At 50.3% G+C, this 22,933-nt stretch overlaps 1 protein-coding gene across 1 annotated transcript in view; it reads left to right on the plus strand.

The window, feature by feature from the left end:
- Positions 1-5,512, plus strand: part of LOC132249440 (ral guanine nucleotide dissociation stimulator-like 1) — a 24,452-nt gene extending 18,940 nt beyond the window's left edge. Inside the window, exons 8-9 of the mRNA XM_059724565.1 lie at positions 1,099-1,213; positions 4,212-5,512. Coding sequence (XP_059580548.1) covers positions 1,099-1,213; positions 4,212-4,387 — 291 coding nt within the window. The 3' untranslated portion in view covers positions 4,388-5,512. The remainder of the gene's footprint in view (positions 1-1,098; positions 1,214-4,211) is intronic.
- The last annotated feature ends 17,421 nt before the right edge of the window (positions 5,513-22,933 follow it).

A 22,933-nucleotide genomic window follows, 5' to 3' on the forward strand; every position in this document is an offset into this window, starting at 1 on the left:
CCTCATTTTCTCTTATAGAAAAGTAGAGCCGGAAGAGACGTCTGGAGGCCATCTAATCTAACCCCCTGCTGAAGGCAGGATGATTCCTAACTAAACCTTTCCACTCAAGTTATGTCTGACCTATTCTTAATACTGCAGAAACCAACCTCCCACACAACTACTATTCTCAATGCCCAAAACACCAAGAAGAACCATAACCCGCTACAGTTAAAGCAAGGAGGCGGAGGTCCAATCCCAAATGTGGTGCTTGGTAGGACCCCGAGCAGAGAAGCAAAACCCAGGAACTTGTAGGTTTTTTTAGTTCTAACAAGAGCAATCAGCACACCCGAGTCCAAATCCCCAGCCAAGAGACAGTGTTCCCAGTGCGTTTGCTGTCCTTCCCAGTCTTGAGTTCTCTGCAAATTTGCTCAGGAAGCTCTTTATTCCTGCATCCAAATCATCTGAACAGCAGCGGAGCCAGGGCAGATCCCTGTAGGAGTCCACTCAAAGCCTCCTGCCGTTCCCACCTGGATCCATGCAGAATGACCTTTGCTTGTGGCTGCTGAGCCAGTTGTCTATCTGCTTTGGAGTCATTTGCTTTTCCCCATGTTTCTCCCAGTTGTTTGTGAGAAGGTTGTATGGGACTTTCCAGTGAAAGGGAAACCGTTCAGAGGGAAACCCTGGGCCAGATGCATGGTGAGGGAGATGCTGCTTGTGCCATCTCACTGGCCAAAGGTAGATTTAGGCAAGTAAAGCCTTGATGGCATAGGACCAGCCTAGTGGCTTCTGAGACTCTGCTACATGTAGGTGACCACGCTGCAATGAAAGATTTCCGAGAGACAGAGGCAAAATAAAACAACATTCATAGTGGTCTTTTTTACACTAGGGACAAACCAAATCTAGAGACGCAGCTTGGTAGAGTAAAATACACACAGAAACCGTCACCCTTTGCTAGGATGTCCTGTGCACAACACTATTTCCATCTCTCTGTAATTTCCATTTGTGCACTGTCTGTACCTCAGCGATGAGACACCAAACCAACATGCCAGATAGATAAAGTGAAAACAAATGTCAAGAAACAAGGAAGTAAAATATTTCACTGCAAAATGCTTTTTCCAGTTAACGAGCCAAGACACAACTAGAGATGTGATCTCAAAAATTATGAGAAAATATGATCTGGACATGGAGGAAGCTGGAAACTACCAACTTGTGCAGGTCATTTCGGAACACAAAGGTAAGAGAGCAAAACTTTTTGCTGGTTCAAATATCCTCCTCATATTTGCAGAAGAACATGCCTATGAATCCATTTTAGAAATAGTGCAGTGCTTCATCTCATAGCCAGGTGGAGTAGACCTCCCTCTTGATTACCTGGTAGGAGTCAGCACACCTCTACTCCCCGTTGGGATGTCATGCATGCAGCTGGGGAAGACTGACAATTAGAGATCCAGCGCTGACATGTGTCCCGCTGTCTGAAGTCAGGGCCAAATGAAACAGAAGAAAGGTCTGGGAGCCTCACCTGTACCCTGACTGGTGCCCAGAAAGCCACAGGGACGACACAGTCCAGATACACTCCCTGAAATCCATCCTGCTTGAAAAAATCTACGACCTCTGCACCAGGAATTTGTGATGACTTGTGTAATCTCTGCATCACGGTATTAATTCTGGTGCAGCACAGTACAGCCTCCCTCTCCTCCAGTTAGTTAAGTATGGGCTGAAGCCGTTTTTTGTCCTGATATGTCCCGTCTCCTTGTGAGTGATTACATCCTTGACTTCAATAACTTCCTGGAGAAGACTGAAGTTTACTAGATGTTTCAAATGGGCACAGCTCCTTTCTTCCTCGTGCATGTAAACTGAGTCACAGGGCTATATCCCACTTCACCTTGTGTGCCTAACCAGCGTGGCCACAGCCACATAGCTGCCGTTTTGGATAGGGTTGTGCTGCAGCTCAGCATGTTTGGAGCCATGAACAGGTCAGAGGCGCTCACTAGGCCGTACTATAAGTCATGACATTTTGGCTGGCCAAAAGCTCATTGGAGAGGTGGGAGGAGAATGAGGGCCCTCCCATACTTTAATGTTTAAGCTAATGGGAAGGCTACTCATCCAGGGAGCAGGACACCCAGGGCCTAGCCCCACCTTCCAGAGTTAGGAAGTATTTCCTCATTTCCAGCTTAAATGCCCCCTGTTGCAATGGAAGCCCGTTACTATACCTGCTATCATCACAGACAACTAGAGATCCTCTTTACAAGTAACAACCCTTTCTGAAGATTTCTAACACCCCCTCCATTTTCTCAGGATTACATAATCCAGGTCTTCCAACTTTCCTGTCTAGGACAATATTAGACCCTTCCTCATTGTTGCTGCTCTTCTCCAGACTCTTTCCAGTTCATCTGTTTGTCGTAAAGCACGATGCCTTGAACTGGCCACAGTTTTCCAGCTAAGGCCTCCCCAATGCTGAATATCATTGAAAAATGGTTTCCCCTACTTTGCACACAACATGCATGTTAATACAGCCCCATATGCTCTTGCTCTTTATCAGTTTTTGTAAGAATATTGCAGTGATGACTCATATTTAGCTTGTGCTCTACTCCTGTAACTATTATACTATCCTTTCATTAATTTAAGACCGTTTTTTCCAATTGGTCAAGGTCATTGAGAATCCTCAACCTATCTTCCAGACCATCTGCTGTCCTACCTCACTTGGCATCATCTGCAGATTTCATAAGTGTATGCTCAGTTCGTTGAGACCTTTAGGACACATTTTATGCGGACTGAGATAAGAGGTCATTAAACACATTGCCTTTTCCGTATTGAGCAATTTTAATTCCCTTTCCCCAATCAGTAATGGACCTGCACTTCCTTTGGTCCTTGATATCTAACTTCACAGGATGCTTGTGTGTCTCGGACTAGCTGTATTGCAGTGCCTTGGTCTGCCTGGAGTTTTCCTTTCTTGTCATCTGTAGTATTGTAGCTATGTTTCTACATTTGGAGAGATTCCTTGTTAAGTTTCAAGTCACAAAAGCATTTACTGTTTAGACAAGCCAGTCCGTTGATGTGATTCTTAACCTTCCTTACACAGGGATGGCATATCCTAGTGCCCTTAATATTCTCTCGAAGGTACAACCAAATTCCCCGATTCCTTTTTCCTTTAAACTTACTGTCCCTGGGATCCTGGCCACCAGTTGTTTGAGGTTTTGCACGCCCACGCTAATCTTTACTATTTATTTGAACTATTGTCATGCCAAAAGCCATACTTATGGTCAAAGACCCTACTGGGGAAAGCACTGTATAAATCCAGAGCATCACCCACAGAATAGCTTCACCTTCACAGAGGGCTACTGGATTTTAGGCATTGTACTTGCAGTGTTTGGCAAGCCCTAAGCCTGCTGAGTATCTTGAGTGGCAGGAGGAGAGTCTACCATCAATCCCTGACCATTGCGAGGTCAAACTATCATCACCATCAAATCAGCAGCAGTATCAGGCCCTGCACTGGATTTACAGCCCTCTTTCAGAGCCAGTGAAGAGAGGGAGGATGCAAAGGGAGGGGAGAAAGCCAGGTTGAGCAGGTTTCTTTCTGCTCGCCTCCGGGACCCAGCAACCCAACACCCCAGTGTCCCCCCTCCCCACACAGGCACCTTTTTGGAAAACAGCTGTCTCCCATTGCTAGCAGACAGGGACCTGCGAGCTCAGGGAGCAGCAATCTCCTCTGATGCCAAAAGGCAAAGTTCAACCCCTGCTCTTGGTTAATGATGAGGTAAAGGGGTTATTTCAGCTGAAAGGAAAAGAATTTGCCTTGACGTTTTTGTTGAATAAAGGACCCCAACACATGCAAGCTGTAGAAAACCACACATGGAAATGATGCATTAAGGAAGCAAGTCAAATGATTGCCTTTCAACCTAAATGTACAGCCCTGTGTGTATACGTCATGCTACTGTCTGTAGTCAATGATCTCAGAGCCAGAAAACTGTTTCATGTAGTGCACAGGTAAGTTTGGTGTTATGAGACTTCCAGAAGCATAATTTTGGACGGTACAACATCTTCTCATACTTTTGCTGGTGGGAAAGGAGATGTTATAATTAGTAAAAAACCAAATTAAAGAACCTTATTTAGACTTCTAAGTGGCACGTGTCCAGCCAGCATGCACCTCTGAATGCTCACCAGTTTTCTATGCTTGCTTGCAGTGCTACTATCCAGAGTCAATCACTCGACGCTTCTTTGCTTTTCTCTTTCTGCAGAGCTAGTCTTCCCACAGGAAGCAAATGTGCTTTCTTATATGAACAGCCAGGGGAACGCAGACATCAGCCAAAGAAGAAAGCCAGCTTTCCGTGCCTCCCCATTGTCTGCTGCAGACAAGAAAAAGAGGAGGCGCCTACCTCGCCTCTTTAGAGGCAGCAGGGTCAGACCCGAATGAGAGCATCCTGACAAGGAGCTGACACGAATACCATTCTCAGGCTGGGGGAGACTGGGAACCTGTGGGGGGTTGGGGTGCAGGCATGGGAGGGATGGGGTCAGGTGGGAATGGGGAGCAGAAGGGAATATAATTTATGTTCAGGAGGGATGTTGGGCACAAGGAGTGGGAGGGAGAGGGGGAAAATGGGAGGGAGGTTTGTTACAAGGCGGGGATAAGGGTAGGGTTTTGCAATTGCAAGAAAGCAGACCCCTGGGTGGGGGAAGGGGTATATACCCTTCCCCTTGCCCCCCCAGCCCTGCCGGTGCCCCTCACTCCCAACCCACAGCCCCTTTCCCACCCACCCCCATACCTCCTGGTGCTCCTCCCTTATCCTGCAGAGAATGAAAGTAGCCATCAATCCCTTCTTCAATTGCCCTGATCCCCCTCAGCCTGCTCACCTCTGCCTGGAGCCCCCTCACCTGCCCCTCCAGGGCCTCAGTCCGGGCACAGGTGGGACAGGCAAGAGACTCCCGGCCCCCACGCTACCCCCAGGCCTCAGATGTCCCGCCAGGCAGCCCCCGCAGACAGGGCTCAGGGCACTGCCCACCCATCCAAGGGGCCTGTCTGGGTGGAGGCCTCACAGGAGCTGCGGGCCGGAGGCAGCAGCAGGGCAGGGGCCTTGGCTGCGCTCCGTGTCACCACCCCATAGTAGCACCCCTCCTCCTTCACTTCCCTGAAGTCTCTGGCATAAGCCCCCATGTGCTCCTGCCCATGCCTGGCCTGTGAACTGCAGTCAAACTGCTCCCCTGTTGGCAGTCCCTGTTCGCTGGCTCCCTGGTCACAGCCTGGTCCCCAACAGTTTGTGATGCACAAACACTCTCGGGAGACGAGGTTAGTTATATGCTCAAGACCTTTCCCAGCTTTCATTGGCATGCATGGTTTTCAAACTGTTTTGGGAAGGCTTCTGGATCATCTCCATGTTTGTTGTGAGGGGAGATTGGTGTGTTCAGCCTGAGGGAGCAGCTGGGGCTCGCTAAGCGCCTGCAACTCCAGGGTTTGACTGCATCCTGAGTACTGCGAGATGGTGTTTGCACTTGAACCTGGCCTCTTGGCCACCATGCTCATGCTGGCACTGGACCTCTTTGTGCTGGCGCTGGGCCTCCTTCTCCACCATCTCCATTCGCTTCAGCTCTAGCTAATGCTTGAGCTTGCGCTCCTCAGCTTCCAGCTGCAGCTGGTATTTGCACAAGTCCCACTCAGAGGATGGCCCCTCGGGTTCTGCCTGCACGTGCAGAGGTGATCTTGCAGGCGGTCATCATCACACAGGATCTTAATCAGGTCTTCTCTCTTCTGCTCCTTCCTCTCTCTTTCATCACCTCTTTCAAGTTGACCACAGTCATGTGGTCATACTCGTCAGTCACCCCAGCTATCTACACTGCCCACTTGACCCAATGCCAAACGAGAGATTGTTTGCTCAAGGGTTTCCAGTGACTCTGTTCCCTTCCCCAAATGATGCCTTCAAGACAGCAGGTTGTCGGATCCCACAGCTACCATCACACATGGTGGGCCAGTGGCTACTGCTCCTGCGTTGAGCACCCACCTCACTGAGCCCGACCACCTTCCAGGCTCTAAGTGCCTCCCTGGGGGCACCTCACGTCCAGGCACCCCCACTCCTGGACCACACCTGCAAGGCTGGGGGAAATGAAGGCACCGTTCTCGATCTGGACTGATCTTGGCCCTATGCCCAATGGGAAACAAAGGCCTAGTAGCTTTTGAGGGTATTTGATCCACTGCAAGAACTTGGGGTGCTTCCCTGTCTGAAGCAGAAATAGAGGTCCCCCTTACTCAGCCAAACCAAGGGGATCCCAAGGCATAAACTACACCCTCTCCCAACAAGTCTCCCATGCTAGATACACAGGAGAAATGTATTAGTTACAAGGAGTAGGTTTGCAATATGGCACAGGATTGAGCAATATCAGAGAAATCCCTTCCAGCAAATGGTGGCATGGTAGCCTTTGATCATGCATCTGAGTTAATGCAGGCTATCTATTTAGTTAGTGGGGCTGTGCAAAATTTTGCTGGGTTTTTCATTTCAAAGCTGTTTCAATGCATTTCGAACTCAAAACAGTGAAATTGAAACAAAACAAAAGGATTTGAAACAGCTTCGAAATGAAACAAGGGCACTCAGAACATTTCGAAAGTTTCAAAATATTTTAAGTTTCTAAGCTGGGCTTATTCGGGTTCAGCACCAGTCACAGGTGACAGGGCAGCCTCCTTTCATCCAGCTCACAGGTCTGGGGCTCGCATCCCTGGAAGGAGTCCAGCACAGCCTGGCAGCCTTCCCCGGGGTACAGGCTGCACCCAGCACTGGAGATAAATGCTGCTGCTGCCTGTCCCAGGCAGCAGCTGCAGCCTCCCCTCATCCAGCACAGATACGGGAGCTTGGTCCCCCAAGAGTAGTGTGGCACAGCCCAGCAGTCCTCCCGGGGTGCAAGCCCCTGGATTTCTGCTGGGCATGGAGTGTACCCGGCCCCGGAGAGAACTGCTGCTGCCTCCTGTTCCAGGCAGCAGCTGCAGCCTCCCCTCATCTGATACACTGATCTGGGCGCTCACACCCCTGGCAGGGCTGCTGGGCTGTGCCAGACTCCTCCCAGGTATGCAAGCCCCTAGATCTGTGAGCTGGATAAGATGAGGCTGCTGCTGCTGTCGGAGACCAGCGCTGAGGCCAAGTAAGCCCTGTTTCAAAATTCAAAACCGGTTCAAGCTTTTGAAATGTTACAAGTGCCCTTAGTTCATTTTGACTCCTTTAGTTGTGTTTCAATTTCACTGTTTTGAGCTTGAAACATTTTTAAACAGCTTTGAAATGAAACAGCTGGCAAAATTTTGCACAGCCTCACTAACTAAATAGATAGCCAGCATGTACTCACATGCGTGATCAAAGGCTACCATGCCACCATTTGCACTAAGGGACTTCTCTGGTATTGCTCTATCCTGTGCCATATTCCAAACCTACTCCTTGTAACCAATACATTTCTCCTGTGTACCTAGGAAGGGAGACTCATTGGGAGAGGGTGTAGATTACCCCTTGGGATCCCCTTGGTTCGGCTGAGTAAGGGAAACCACAATTTCTGCTTCAGACAGAGAAGCACCCCAAGTTCTTGCAGTGGATCAAATACCATCAAGGACTACTAGGCCTGTGTTGCCCATGGGGCATAGTGACAAGATCAGACCAGATCATGGTTGGTGGCTTCATTACCCCCAGAGAAGCACTTGGAGCCTGGAAGGTGGTTGGGCGCAGTGAGACACATGGCTCAATGCAGGAGCACCCTCTACTGGCCCACCACGTGTGATGGTAGTGGTGGGTTCTGACAAGCTGCTGTCTTGAAGGCATCATTTGGGGAAGGGAACAGAGTCACTGGAAACCCTTGAGCAAACAATCTCTCATTTGGCATTTGGTCAAGCGGACAGTGTAGATAGCTGGGGTGACTGACGAGTATGACCACATGACTGTGGTCAACTTGAAAAAGGTGATGAAAGAGAGAAGAAGGAGCAGAAGAAAGAAGACCAGATTAAGATCCTGTGCGATGATGACCAGGCTGCAAGATCACCTCCTTGAGTCCATCCAGACCCTGAGGGGCCATCCTCTGAGTGGGACTTGTGCAAATATCAGCTGCAGCTGGAAGTTGAGGAGCACAACCTCAAGCATGACCTGGAGCTGAGGCAGATGCAGATGGTGGACAAGGAGGCCCAGCGCCAGCACAAGGAGGCCCAGCGCCAGCGCGAGCATGAAGCCGAAGAGGCCGGGCTCAAGCGTGAACATGATCTCTTAGGAGTCCAGCACAGCCCAGTAGCCCTTCCAGATCTGTGCCCTGGATGAGAGGAGGCTGCAACAGGGAGCACAGAAGAGAATATAGTCTGACAATAGTCAGAGGGATGGACAAGCCTGAGGATCCTCTCCACAACATCTTGGATGCGGGCCACAGGGAGACAGCAGACCTCTCGGGATAAGTGGTCCAGATGGCAGATAGGTCCTTCCGTGCCCCTCAGGAGAGAGTCCCCATCCCCACCTGGTGTGTCCTCCTCGGGGTGGGAATACTTACTTCCTGAACACTTATCTCCTCCTCTGGTGTCTCTGTGGGAGTCTCGTCCTGCATAGTGCGGGGACCTAGCTGATGTGCCGTGCCGGGGAGGAGTGGCCCCAGCTCTGCATGCTCTGGACCTGGAGACAACTGTTTTCCAGGTGGCTGCAGGGGGTCTTTGTTGCCAGTCTTCTCTGTGGCCACCTCCTCCCCCTTCTCCTGCACATCCTTCCTCTCTGCGCCGTTTCCCTGGAGTAGGGCCCAGCGGTAGTTGCCAGTGTAGCCTTCATGGGCTCTGATGTGCGTAGCTGGCGTAGCTCCTGCTCAGGCTCCCGCACTCGGCGCTCCAGGGGCTCCACCAAGGAGCACATCCCACACGTGGGGGAGCGCCTGTGCTCGGGGTCAGCAGCCGCTGCCACCCCAGGCAGCTCCCGCAGTCCAGGGCCAGGGCTGCACGCTCTGTCTGGGTGGGGTCTCCGTGCGGGGAAGCTGAAGCTGACGGGCACGGCGAGTCACTGCCACGGCTGTGAGCCACGTCTCATACTTACCTGGTCTCAGCAGCTGCTCTTCAGGCCTCTGGGCTCAGGCCGCTTGCTTGGACCAGCCCTCTGGGCGCCTTCTGCGCGCCCCTCTGCACGAACTCCCGTGCAAACCGCTGCTCCCTAGTTGGGCTGCGCCTTCTTGTGCGCTCTGTTCGCAGGGCTCCCGGGGGGCTCAGCTAAGGAGGGACCTGGGCGGGGGGGTTTCCCTCCCGGGCTCCACTCAGCCGACATGTCCTGTCCGGCACGGCCCCACACGCACACATGCACACACAATCTCGCACACATGCTCATACTTCCTCAGCCCCCTACAAGCTCCCCTGTGCTCACTCACCCTCTCTCTCAGCCCAGCTCCTACCTCCTGGCTCTTCACTGGGAGGTCCGGGTCTTTGGCTCCCAGGAACACAATGGGCATGAACCCACGTGTCTCCCACGGGAAGCAGACCCAAGAACAATTTTGACTAATGTAGGCCACTGGATGTTCCCCCACCTCCTGTGTCTGGGACAGCACCACACCTAACGCCACGTTGGAGGTATCCGTCTGTCATATAAATGGCTTGTTGAAGTCCGGTGTACACCCCTCGCTGGGTGCATAGAGCATTTTTAACTGAAAAATGCCTGCTCCATCTCAGGTATCTCAGGTGTCCAGCTCCCTGCTCCCTCCCAGCATCCCTCACTCTTGAACTCCCCCAGCCCTGCCCGTGCCCCCCACTTCCAACCCACAGCCCCTTTCCCACCCTCCAGCCCCGCTGGTGCTCCTCATTCCCAACCCACAGCTCCCTGCTCCCCCCGGTAACCCTAGATAGGGGGGCATCGGCAGAGGGGCGGGGGGCAGAGGGTGTCTGCAGGGGGGTGGCGGTGGGGGGGCAGGTGCAAGCCATGGGGGGTTGGGTGGGGAATGGGTTGGCACAATTTGTGGGAGGATGCGGGCTAAGCACAATCCATGGGAGGGTTTATGGGGATGCAGGATCTGCAGGGGATTTCTGGGGTCTGGGAACGTTTGGCAGGATCAGGTTTTTAGCCCCCAGCCTGTGTCAGTTCCAGTTTTCGTCTAAACATGGCAACAGCACGGACATGCACCTGGACAGTGTCTGCAGAATGGCTGTACAACCTCCATTCCTGAGATGACAAAATGTATATAGTTAAAACGTTTATGTTCCTATTATTTAAGACAATTAAATATATATTAGTTAAAAAGTGCTGGTAAAGGTCATCTTTTTAAACAGTTGTACTCTCCTGAACAAGATGTCTTTTCAAAAGGCAGAATGCTTCTTCGATTCAACATTTATTAATATTTTACTGAAATTATGATAACATTAGGAATTTGCTGGTGTTTTTCTACGTGCCTGGCCCTGGGATGCTCAAGCAGCCGTCAGGTGTTCAGACATCCCTCGGGAAAGTGAAAATAATTGCTAGGAAAGCAGACAGTTAGCTCTTGAATGACTCTGGCGTCAGGACCCCAACCCGCTGCTCAGAAAACTGCAGTAGGAAATGAAGAAAATAGAGAACCGTTTTTACAATTTGTTCCTAATCAGATTTGTCACAGATAACACTTGGTACTGGGGAAACAAGTCCAGCAGAAAGCGAGCATGGAGAACGAGCAGCCTACTTGTGAGACTCTTCAGAGAAACGAATACCTAGCGATTTCCAATTCGTTTGAGTTTTCTCCAAAATTCTTTGGGCCATTATGGAGGATATAGATATAGCTACAGATACAGATATAGATATACTCAAGGTTGAGTAGGGAAGGGACTCCCAGCAGGAATACAGCTTTACAAAGTAAGACCTAGTTTTGGAATGAGTAAAATCGTCACCTTCCCTTTCTTCTGTCCCCACCACATCATGTCCCTTTCTCATCTATGAAGTGTCTGGAGTGGACATGTTGAACTCTTAAGTCATCTCAAAGTTCAGCTGACCTCTAAAGTGTGGCCTGGTTGCTGCACCCACCCACAATTCCCAAATACATGTCCTCATACCTGCACAAAGGCTCGTCCTTGATGAACTTTGGTGCTTACATGAAGGTCTCTAATGACCAGAACCACAGGTCCAGGCCCAAAAGACTTGCTTATACCAGCTATTGCAGGGTGGTATCTTCTATTAGACCAAGTAAATCATTGCAAAAAAATGTCTTTATTTGTAAGCTTTTGGGCTCCCTCACCCTTCCTCAGGCAAAGGAGAACGCACAGATTGTACCACTTCTCCCAGGTAGAAATGTCCCTGTCCTGCATCCTGGCACTGCATCATCACTGGAGATGTCCCTGTTCCCACTCGGCTAGTAGATGAACTAGGGAGAAGTATAGGAAGAATCGGTGCCGTTCTGCAGGGAGAGGTGGAGACGCACTGCAGGATTTCCCTAATCAAATTGCCACAGAAGAAGTGCTTTTCTGTGTTAACTTATACAAGGTTAGATCTTTCATTTTCTGGCATTAAACAGTCCCATGTCCTTCCCGTCCTTGTAATGGGAATAGGGAACAGACATTTCTCAAGGATCATTAAAACTTCTGTTTTTAAGAAGGCACTACTGCTTTAAAAGCTGAAACACTACAAACAGCTATAATTTTACGCTTAACTAAGACTCCTCCTCACCCATCTAAGAGCTTGGTCTTCATCAATCTCATGTTATCCCACCTTGTTTCCCTTCTCCACGTGAAGTGTTTTACATGCAAAGGCAGGTACACCGCGTAGCCTGGGTTTTAAAATGTGACTTGCCAAACCAGGGGCCTCCCATTCTCCAGCACGTTGAGCAGACCATGGTGGGAAAACTCTGCCTTGACACAGAGCAGGGAGCTCAGTTGTGCTCCATAGGTTATTGTGTGTGCTGTGTGTGTGAGTGTGTAAGGCAGGTACTTACATCACGGCCAAAGAAATGACCAGGCAGTTTTCTCTGTTCTCTCAACTGTATTTAGTACAGCCCACACAGTGATGTTGCTGTCTCACTAAGAGCCCCATCTTGCTGCCTGACTCAGGCAAAACTCCCACTGAGAGTGAGCTCTGGCATCAAGCCTTAAAAGGGGCATGAATCACTGTTGTACATCCACGCACAACAGCAGCCATCCTTGTGGAGCTTGGCTCCTGCTGTGCAGGAACTGGGGGACTGACTACGTGTTCATCATGAACCTGCCCCTGGGGTCTTGGTGTTCAGGACAGGGGTTGACAGCCTGCAGCATGCTCAGAGCTGGGATCCAGCCTGCAGGACCTGGGGGGCACTGGCAGCACATGGCAGCAGGGGCCGCTGAGGTGGCACCCCAGGGTCCTTCTCCTGCTGGGTGCCATTCATTGCAGTACATGCCTGTGCCATGCTTCATCTCTTGCCTGCACAGCCCCTGCGGATAGCCCAGCCCTTCCTGCCTGTGTCTTAAGCTCACCAGAGAGTGGATCAAACCGTGGGAAGCTCCGCCAGCCTCAATGCAGAATGAGAAAAGGGAAAGTTGAACTGAAAAATACTGAAGGTTGACAGTGGTTGTTGCAAAACATTGGGAAATAAGTGCACATAGCTTAGTCTCCACTGGTTGCAAAGCAGTATCTGTATGTGCACTGTCCTATGGCATATAATTTGTTAAAGCCTTCATCATAAACATTTCAACTTGGGGCTATGGCTGTATGGCACTTCAGGCCTGAGCTGTCATCAAACACAGTGAGAAAAGGTATGTGGCTAGGGAAGAATAAGAGTTACACTTGACTCATATGTACTCACAACAGCAGCTGCTATATTCAGAGGACGTGCTGCTTATCTTAGAGCAATGGTTCCCCAGACATGATCCACAAATGCAAAAAAACCTCCTTCCCTGCCAATTAAAAGTTTCATGATGAAGTGAAAGGTGAACTGAAAAATACTGATGGTTGACAGTGGTCATTGCAAGGAATTTGGAAATAACTGTCCTAGGGAGCAGTGGGGAGAGCACTAGACACCAGTCTGTTTTCTTCACTGTCCTCAAGAAGGAGATGTGCCAGGACTGGACATGTACAGGGGAGATGTGTCTAACCTACAGTGTGTCCTAGCCTTTGTTCCCACCAAGGGCAGCTTGACATCTGTAGCCAAAGGGAATGGAGATGGTCCCAATGTAAAAGGTGCTGATCTCAAGATTTCCATACATGTCCTGTGCAAAGCCACCTACATTGAACAGGCATCCCATTTCTGAGGGAAATCTGAAATTAAGTGAAATATTTGTGATGCCATATTCATACCTACAATTCTGTGCAAAAAAGCTGAGTTCTGCACTGCTTGCCCCTTGTTTTGGAGGCTATGATCTGTTTTGGAGGCTATGATACCTCCCCGTAGTTTCAGCTCCCATTTGGGCTCCAACCTGACATTCTGGTTCAATGCTGCTAAAAAGTGGATGGCACAAAAATGCCTCCATCCTCTCTTCCTGAAGACCACGTTAAAATTCCTACTGATTTCATGCAGGCCCTTTCTGATGATTAGCAAGACGACTAACTTCAATTTCAGTTTTCTGAATAAATGTTCATGCTTTTTGGGTTCTCTAATACACTACAAGGCAAGCTGTTTATTATTGAACACTGACAGCTGCTCCCTGCCCAGGCTGTAAATGGAGTTGATGCAAGCACAGCTGGCTGAAAAACAGAGACCTGACTGTGGCTCTGGAGATTTTCCCAAGGGGAACCCCCTGCCTCTCCAAAATCATAGCGGACGGCCCAGGGAAGACCCCCTACTCTTCTGCCCCGTGTCAGCAATTCTCAGCTAAGGTGCCAGAAGATCCTGGGAGGGGTCTGGAGGGTGACTCAGTATTACCACACTTAGTTGTGCAGGCACCAGCACAGGAGCAACCCAGATTTCAAATAGGAAATAACAGTGGCAAAAGCTTTCTGACCAGCTGTGCTCTGTCTGAGGTCTTTACAGGAGATTTGCTTTTTCTTTCCATAATCAAAGCATAAGCTGAGATTTTCCAAGGGGTGACGAGTCTAAAAAAGCAAGCAAATTTCCTAAGAGGCGACAAGCACACTGGATCTCTAAATACCTTTCAGTTCTAGTAAGCAAAGGCGTCGGTTCTCAAGCTAAGGCATTGGCTCCAGAGCCTGTACACGTGTTTCAGGGTTTTCAAACACCCTCCTCCTCCCCTGGGTACGTGGGATTCAGCAATGTCTACTTTTACAGGAAAGAAAACCTGAACTGGGGGGAGGGCACACTACAGACAAAGCTGAGAAGTGTTGGTATTGACACAGAGGTGGCCGCTTTGGCAAGTCATGTTCGTCTTCACTCTGATCCTTTGAAAGGGAAAAAAGAAAGGACGCCCCACTCCCTCTTGCACGCGCACACACACGACAGCTGCAGCTTCTTGCAGAGACAGGGGCACAAATCCCACAAACCTACAAGACTTAGTGTTACACAGCAGCATGGTAACAACAATGTGGAAAGGTGTTACGCTTGTCCACCCATAGCCCCTATATATTCATCTTTACAAATACAGTCTTCTACACAAGGAATGGCAGACAGTCGTCATTCAAGGAATTGCTGTGATTATTCCTGTAAGGGAAGCGTGCCGTGGAGCCAGCTTCCTGCCCCACGGCAGTGTCGCCAGCACAAGCCCACGTGAGGACGGACTGCAGTTTGCCTTATGCTTTTTTAGGCGTCTCTGTTCTTCTGCCAGCCGGGAACATTTTGGCTCAACTCCAAACCCATAAAGAGGAGGCCAGGCCCCACTCCACTTGCTTTTGCATTAAAGATGGTAAGAAGGAGACCATGGGAACAGCTCTCCAAGCGTCTAGGACAAACCTCAAGTCTGAGGCCAGATCGGCAGTGGTTAGAGTCACACACCAAGGTGGGGAGTCCTAGCTCATCCCTCAAGGAAGATGTGCCAAGAGATGGTCGCTCTTGGAAAAAATGACCTTTCCGTGGTCAGATAAGGACAACCTTGCACTGAGGCATTTCAGAAACCAGACACTTCCCCATCCGCTAATCACCACCCCTTTCTGCAGGGGGACACGGCCTCTCTTTCCACAGTCTGGGCAACGTGCCATGAGACCGGCACGGCTGGAAGCAAAGCTGTTTATTGGCTCCGTTTGGAGAAGTGTTTATGGCAATGGAGACCTCTGGGGCAGTGCAAGTTGTCAAAGCCTCTGGGCATGCAAGTTGGCTTCTGAATCCTTTACATACATCCCCAAATGACCTGTGTATGGGATTTCTAAAAGAAGTGTTTCCACTGAAGTAAACCAAGTCTCCCAGGACTGAGACTGAGACCAATGACTTCAGGGGAAACCAAGAAAGGCCAGCCCTGAAGGCTTTCAAAAAATCCCCTTGGAGAAAGCAGACAGAAAAGGCTAGAGCTGGACAGATGGGGTTAAAATTGCCTCCCACTACTCCCTAGCGAAGCTTCCTGATGTTAACAGTAGTGTAAATGCTGCCATCAACTGTCTGCTGGTGTTTTTTAGTGACACATGTGCTAACCTTGCTTCCAGGCAGTCCAGACAACCCAGGAGTAGCCTGACTTGCTCCCATCAGAGGAACTGTTCCTGGTGTAGACAAGGCCAAGTGATGCACCCAGCCAATGTCACATGAACCAAATACCCAACGATGGGCAGTAGGTGTCAAAAGGAGAACAACGGCCTGTCCTAGACGTGCTCTGAGAAGACAAAAATGTGTGGTCACAGGGACAGAGCTCTACTTGTTGAGAAGAAAGACCACAGATGTGGCACTGCATATTGTTTGGGTGAGACGTCTCAGTGGGAGCATTATGGTACATGAAAGAAAATGTCTACAAAATGTGGACCATCCTTAAAGAGAGTCCCCCTGCCCCTTCAGACCTACATCACGTCCCAAGACACTTAGACAGCCTGACTGCCTCGAGATCACAAAATGCACATCCTGCACACACAAATGAGGAATGTTTCCAACTCTGGCTGAAAGTTGGTTCACAGTCATGACTACTCCTGTACACACACACACAAACACACACACACTTTGCAATAAAAACACTGAACACTGTAGCACAATGAAATCAAAAGACACCCACAAGGACTTTTATGCCTGGGTAGTTTTTTCAATGCTCTGGTTGCCCACAGATCTTGTCCAGGCCTTGTGGGCAAGGTGAGGCTCAAAACTAGGTATCACCTACATAACCTTAACCCCCTACTGCTTCATTTCCTTTCAACTGAAGACCAGATTCAAAATCAATTCAACAATCTCACACGGCTTCTCTGAGGTAGGCATTTTTATACCCATTTCACAAAAAACATCAATTAATTTACCCAGCTTTTGTATCCAAGGGCCATGATATCCTAGAACCATAATATCCAGTCCCCTTGTCCACCAACTGGGTCAGCATGGAGATGTACTATAAAAATGGCCACATGGCATCCAATTCAAGATCCTCCAGCCAGACACAGTGCACACAAAGCCGGTAGGTGTCACAAGCTGAAAGCACGCTTTACTTGCACCGGGCGCTGGCAGGAATCATCTACAGGTAGCACCTTGCGGAAAGGTTCAGCTCAAATCAACTTCCAAGCCCCTTGCAACGAGATTACATATCCCCATGTTCAGTAAGAATAATCCGCTCCCACAAGGCTCATTACATCTGGAATTGCCTTTTCAGGCCATTCTCCCTGCATTGTTTTCTGCCTGATGTCGCTGAAAGGGAGAAACCGAGGGCCATGAAAATAAAGGTTGGCTCCACGGTGCAAGTGCACAATGCCAAGCACCTCAGGCCTTCCTGCACCGTCATTTCACTGCAGTGCATCTCCCAGTGCAAGGGCAGCTCATGGGATTTCCTACCACATGACTGGCCTCGGATGAATCCAGGGAAACACAGAGAAGACAACCCCCCTTCACTGAGATGTGCCCAGTGATATAGTGAGGACTGTCTGGGGGTTCCCAGGAGCTTCTGGCTCCTGGTCCGTGGGTCAAGTGTGAAAGGGTTGCGGCACAGGACAGAGATGGTTTATCCAGAAACAAATCTCTTCTTGCCTATGGTATGGAGCAAGGATTGCACCCAGGAATGGCTGTGTCCCCAGGGTGATGGAGGGACTTTGATAAAAAATGTCTTGAGAGAGGAGCAATTCTCTACAGTCTTCAGCTTCTTCTTTACATGATCTAGTGCAGAGCCTCTCGCCAGGAGATTGCACGCTGGTGCTGAACATCGCTGGCAATGAGCTCAGGCTGGAGCAGGTCTCTGTCAAAGTGCATTTGCTGGCTAGCTTGCAGCATCCCCCTTGATGCTCTTCGGGAATTGGCTTTTTCTAATCTGACTAAACAAAGGGATTCAAACCCTCTCTTCTTCTCCCAGCCTTCCAGTGAACAAATGTATTCCTGTCCTAAATGGACATTAGCTTAGGCCAAAGTGGGAATGCTTCAGTGGGAGCTCCGCTCCTTCCTGAGTACCCTCCTGTAGCACAGGATGCAGCTCTTCGTTCAAGAGGGCAGTCCTTGCAATGTGCTTTGTTTGATTAAAGTTGTATCTACACAAGCCCCTTTGAAGATGAACCCGTTTGCTGACTGCAAACTTATGTCTCCAGTGTGCGCTCCCAGCAAGCCACAAGCAGGCGTCTCTGATTATAATTCTGATTTGAGCTCTGCTGCATTTGCACTATGCACAGGACTGGACAGGGGAAGCGGGGGAGAACTCCCTTCTGGTCGGCAGCAGTGAAAGCTCTCCAAGCAAACATCCCTCCCACGAGCTCCTGGTCTAGCTGCGCTTGTTGCTCATCATCCCTCAGTGTCAGGAGCTTCCTCTTGAACTGATGCTCCAAGTCCACATCATCTTCAATAATGAGCATCTTCTCCAGCTCTCTCTTCACCACCTGAAATACACATTTTCCAAAAAGGATTGCTGGGGCCCAGGCACTACCAAGAGTCCATCCCTGCACCTCCGGCAGTGTTGTGATGGAGGGAGCAGGACCAAGCCCTGAATTTGGCTGGCTGGATATGGCCCATGGGCCATATTTTCCCCACCCCTGATCTAAGAGCTGACCACAATGTGCCAGATGCTCATAGCCATCTATGGATGAAACACACTGAGAAAAGCTGATGCTACATGTTAAGCAGAAACTTGCTGTTAACACACAGCTCTGTAAAACATTGCTATCTATTTATTGCTGCTATTTATTGCTATTTGTCTTGATGTCTGAAATTAGGAAACTCTCATCCTATTTCCCACAGCTTTATAAGGCATTCAGATGAGTTATACAGCTATAATACAGAAAGGAGGGTAAAGAAGAGTTCAAAAGATCTGAATGGACTTCTTGAAGAAAGTCTTGTTATAAGGGGCAATTTCTGAGAGGGAGGAAATCATCTCCAATTGCTTCCACCTGCTTCGTGTTTATTCTTCTGATGGCCCCGCTCTTTTCCTTAAATACCTCTTGCACTGGATACCAGAATTTCTGCTAAGATTTGACACAAGTCATTTGACATAAATGGAGGCAAAAAAATTGATTGTACCCGTATGTCTGTTCTCAATTGGCAATGTTTTGTGGGCATTGTATTAGAAGAGGGATTTACAGACAGAGAAATGGCTTGGGAGAGTTGTGGGGGGAACATTATTCCAAACATGAAAGACAGAGTGCAAAATATGAAAGTCCTGGTGGGAAGGCAAGAAGAGAACAAGTGTGTAGTCAAGCTGGTGCTGATGTTGAAGGAAGCAACCGATGATGCAGTGAGAGAGCAGTCGTGGCAGCGGTGCCCAGAGGAGGAGCTGCAGGTGCCACTAAGTAGCCAGGGCAGGCACAGGGCACCACACTGAGGGAGGAGAGCTTTTTCCTTCTCCCACCCTGGCCAGGTGGCATGGCACTTTTAACAGGATCCTGCAGCACCTGGTTAAGAGGCACTCATCTAACCTGGATCTTCCTGCTTCAGGGGCCAGCAACCACTTAGGAGCGGTGTGCTGAAATAATGCAGTTTGGGCTGAGGCTGGCTGCTACCTGTAGCCACTTCCTAATGGCCTTGCTGCTGAATTGCCACTGATGTTCTGGCACTGGGGTTTGGATTAAATCACTTGGGGGGCAGTTTGGGTTGGTTTTTAGTGTGTGGAAAAGAGGGGTCCTATAGTGGGTGACTAACGGATGCTTCGCTGAAAAGTTCCTATGTGGGGGCACCAAAACCGGAAAGGAGCATGTCAAAAGGGACCAACTGTCCAATATTAGTTCGCATGCAGTATCGGAGCAAAGACGCTTGTTGACCTGCAGTGGAGGATGCAGAGCAGCCTTTTCCATCAAATGGTTACTTAGTGATTATTACTGAGCTCCTTCGTTTTCTCTGCTACCCTGAAGTAGGTCTCTTTATTGTGGGCTGTTTTAACTTGCTGTGCATCCAAGTACCACAGTGATAGCCTTTTTAAAAAAAAACAAACTAAAGCATTGATTATAATAAAAATAGCATGCCATTCAAATGGCTTCTAAAATCTGATTCATTGCCAAGGGTTTCAAGCTGCATTAAAAAAAAAATGACAGCCCAAAGGCTTATATGCTCCAAGCAAGAGGTCTACATACCCACGCTGCAACTATGCCCCAAAGAACCATGGAATATAGGGTTGGGGGGGGAAGGGGGTCGTACACACCGATCCCTGGGTGTGCAGGCGTGCAGGTGTATGTGTCTGTGTGCATTCACACCTGACTGTTTGTAGATGGCGGTGAATGGCAAGACCTTGGTTTCTGGGGCCCATGCTGTCATTTGTATCTAGGTGCCTTGACAAAGCTCTGCTGGGAGCGAGGAGCTGGTCAGGGAGCCCAGGGTCAGCTGAGAGGCTGCAGCTGATGCCAGTTACCGTATCTCCACGATCAGCACCCTTGTGTGTCAGCGTCCAGAGGTCACAACTGGGAACCTCACGTGTGTGTGCGGGGGGGGGGGGGGGGCAGGGGGGCAGTCTTTTTCTCTGTTCTTCTCCCCATCTAGCACTTGCCTTCTGTCAGTCTCTTCATATCACCGCACCCCCATGGTGCCAGGGTCTTCTTCCCTGTGCTCTTTCACCCACTGCTCCACCCTGGTGCATTTCTGCTCCCCACAAAAGCAGCTCCTCCCCACCGTGCATGTCCCTGCCAAGAGGAGGAGAAGAGATGGTGAGAAGTAAGGGGAGCTTGAGCTCTGGCCGCAGGGCTGAGCACCAGGTGGCCGGGCTCACCCCAGTCCTGGCCCCTCGGGAGCAGTGCCGGGATCAGTGGGATCTGAAGCGGTGCCTTCTGGACAATGTCTTGGCCCTAAAGGCCCAGATGTGTGCTGACAGGCTTCACCTGTCCCCCAAAGGTAAGAATGTGTTTTCTTCTAGGTTGGCGGATCTCCTCCGGCAGGCTTTAAACTAGGGTTGCCGGGGGGAGGGGAAGATGAGGGCGGGGGAAGCTGTGGACCACCAAACCATGTGGCACCCACAAGGACAGCCCAGCCTGAAGAAAGAACATTGGGAACCTGCAAGCCGTGGGGCAGCCAGCACTACGGCACAGGTAAGCAACGAGAAGGTAAGAAATAAGGGGCCCCTTGGGACTCGGAGCGGGGGGGCAGCAAAGGCACCTGTCGCAGAGCTCAAGTGCCTACATACTAATGCTAGGAGCATGGGGAACAAGCAGCATGAACTAACGCTCCTGCTTGCACAAAACACCTACGACTTAGTAGGGCAAACGGAAACCTGGTGGGATTCGTCCCACGACTGGGCGGTACATATTGAGGGTTATAGATTGTACAGAAAGGACAGGGTGGGGAAAAAGGGGGGGAGGGGTTGCGCTCTATGTCAATGAGCAATATACGTCAACCCTCATCAAGACGGAATCCAAGGATGAGGAAGTAGAAGGATTGTGGGTTAGGCTACATGGGGGGCAAGGAGAAAGGGATTTGGCGGTAGGGGTCTGCTACAGACCCCCACATCAAGGGGAAGAAATAGATGCGGGGCTCCTGAGGCAGCTCACAGAGACCATAAAAGCTAAAGAGGCGGTAGTCATGGGGGACCTAAACTACCCAGACATCTGCTGGGAGACACAGACAGCAAAGTCCCACCACTCACACAGGTTTCTAACCTGTGGACAGGACCTCCACCTGACACAGGAGGTACATGGTCCCACTAGGGGGAATGCCATACTGGATCTGGTATTGGCAATGGGGGATGACATGGTAGGGGACCTACAGATCGGTAGCCATCTGGGGGACAGTGATCACCTAATAACAGAATTCACCATAAGACGTTGAGTGGGTAAGGTAACTAGTAGGGTGAAAGTACTAGACTTTAGGAAAGTTGATTTAAGTGAACTCAGGCGATTAGTCAAGGACGCACTGCAGAGTAGTTTTGAAATGATGGGAGCCCAAGAAGGGTGGCTGTGCCTTAAGGAAACGATCCTTCGGGCACAAAGCAAGACGATCCCCATGCGGGGTAAAAGAGGGAAAGGGGCCAGGAGGCTTCCTTGGCTGACCGCAGAAATCCAGGGCAGCCTGAGGGCCAAAAGGAGAGCACATAAAAAGTGGAAACAGGGAGAGATCACCAAAGACAAATATACCTCCTCTGCTCGTGCTTGTAGGGAGGCAGTTAGATGGGCCAAAGCTACCATGGAGCTGAGGATGGCATCCCAAGTAAAGGACAAGACATTCTTCTTTAGATATATAGGGAGTAAAAGGAAGGCCCAGGGAGGAATAGGACCCCTGCTAAATGGGCAGAAACAACTGGTGACAGACAAGGGGGACAAGGCTGAACTCCTCAACCAGTTCTTTGCCTCAGTGTTCCCAAGCGAGGGACACGACAAGTCCCTCACTGGGGTTGTAGAGAGGCAGCACCAAGGTGCCAGACTGCCATGCGTAGACCCTGAGATGGTGCAGAGGCACTTGGAACAACTGGATGCCTTTAAGTCAGCAGGTCCGGATGAGATCCATCCGAGGGTGCTGAAGGCACTGGCCGACATCATTGCAGAGCCACTGGCGGAAATATTTGAACACTCGTGGCGCACGGGCCAAGTCCCGGAGGACTGGAAAAGGGCCAATGTGGTCCCCATTTTCAAGAAGGGGAGGAAGGAGGACCTGGGCAACTATAGGCCAGTCAGTCTCACCTCCATCCCTGGCAAAGTCTTTGAAAAAAATTATCAAGGCTCACATATGTGAGAGCCTGGCAGGACAAATTATGCTGAGGAGAAACCAGCACAGGTTCGTGGCAGGCAGATCACAGCCCAGGTCCCTGTCCTTAGGTGTCTCTACTGTCCCCACAGCACCAACTCCCCTCCCCCACGGCACCCACAGGGGACACGGCTCCCCCACTGCCCCCCAGCCCCACCACACTGCCCTGCACTTGGCCCCGGGCCCCACAGCCCCCACCCATGGCCAGGCGGTGTTGTCCTGAGCGTGTCCCAACAGCCCAGACACCAGTGGGGCCTCTCGCCCAGCACCTCTCCATTCCCACCCGCAGCCCCTGCCCCCCAGCCCTCTGCAATCCAAATAGGTCCGCAAAGGGGTTATTTACATTACTTTGGGCAGCTGAAGGTTTGTAGCAAGTGTGGGAGGGGAGGGCATATAGCAGCTTTTTCCCAGCACACAATTTATCTTCGCTGCGGGGAAAAGAAGCACAGAGCAGGGGCTGTGAGCATGAGGAAAGTCACTTGTGGGGCATGTGGGGAAGAGGGGCACATACAGAAAAAGTGCCACTGTTCCTATGTGAAGAAAGTGAGACCACAAGAAGAAAGGGAGGAGAAGGGTACGGAAAAAGAGGGGAAGATGTGCTGAGTTATGGAGGGGAGCATGTGCTGAGTTATGGAGGGGAGCGTGGGGGAAATGGAGACAGAGGGGGAGGAAGAACAAGATGGGGGGGAGGGGGATGTGTTAGAAATGGCATTGGGGATTGAACTTGTTCCAACAAGCTTTCTTCTCCCACAAGTATCAGTCAGACACAAGCACACAGGTGAACAGAATCCCTCTGAATCCAGCTGGGTGTCCAGCTGACACCCTCATGGGCCCGCATTCAGTTCATAAGGGCACATCTGAGTCAAACTGGGTCAATCAGCCTGTACAAGCTGATCCCCTTATGTGTTTCAAAATCAGCACA

The sequence above is a fragment of the Alligator mississippiensis genome, chromosome 1 (genome assembly GCF_030867095.1).
Source record: "Alligator mississippiensis isolate rAllMis1 chromosome 1, rAllMis1, whole genome shotgun sequence".
In the NCBI taxonomy this organism is placed as follows: domain Eukaryota; kingdom Metazoa; phylum Chordata; order Crocodylia; family Alligatoridae; genus Alligator; species Alligator mississippiensis.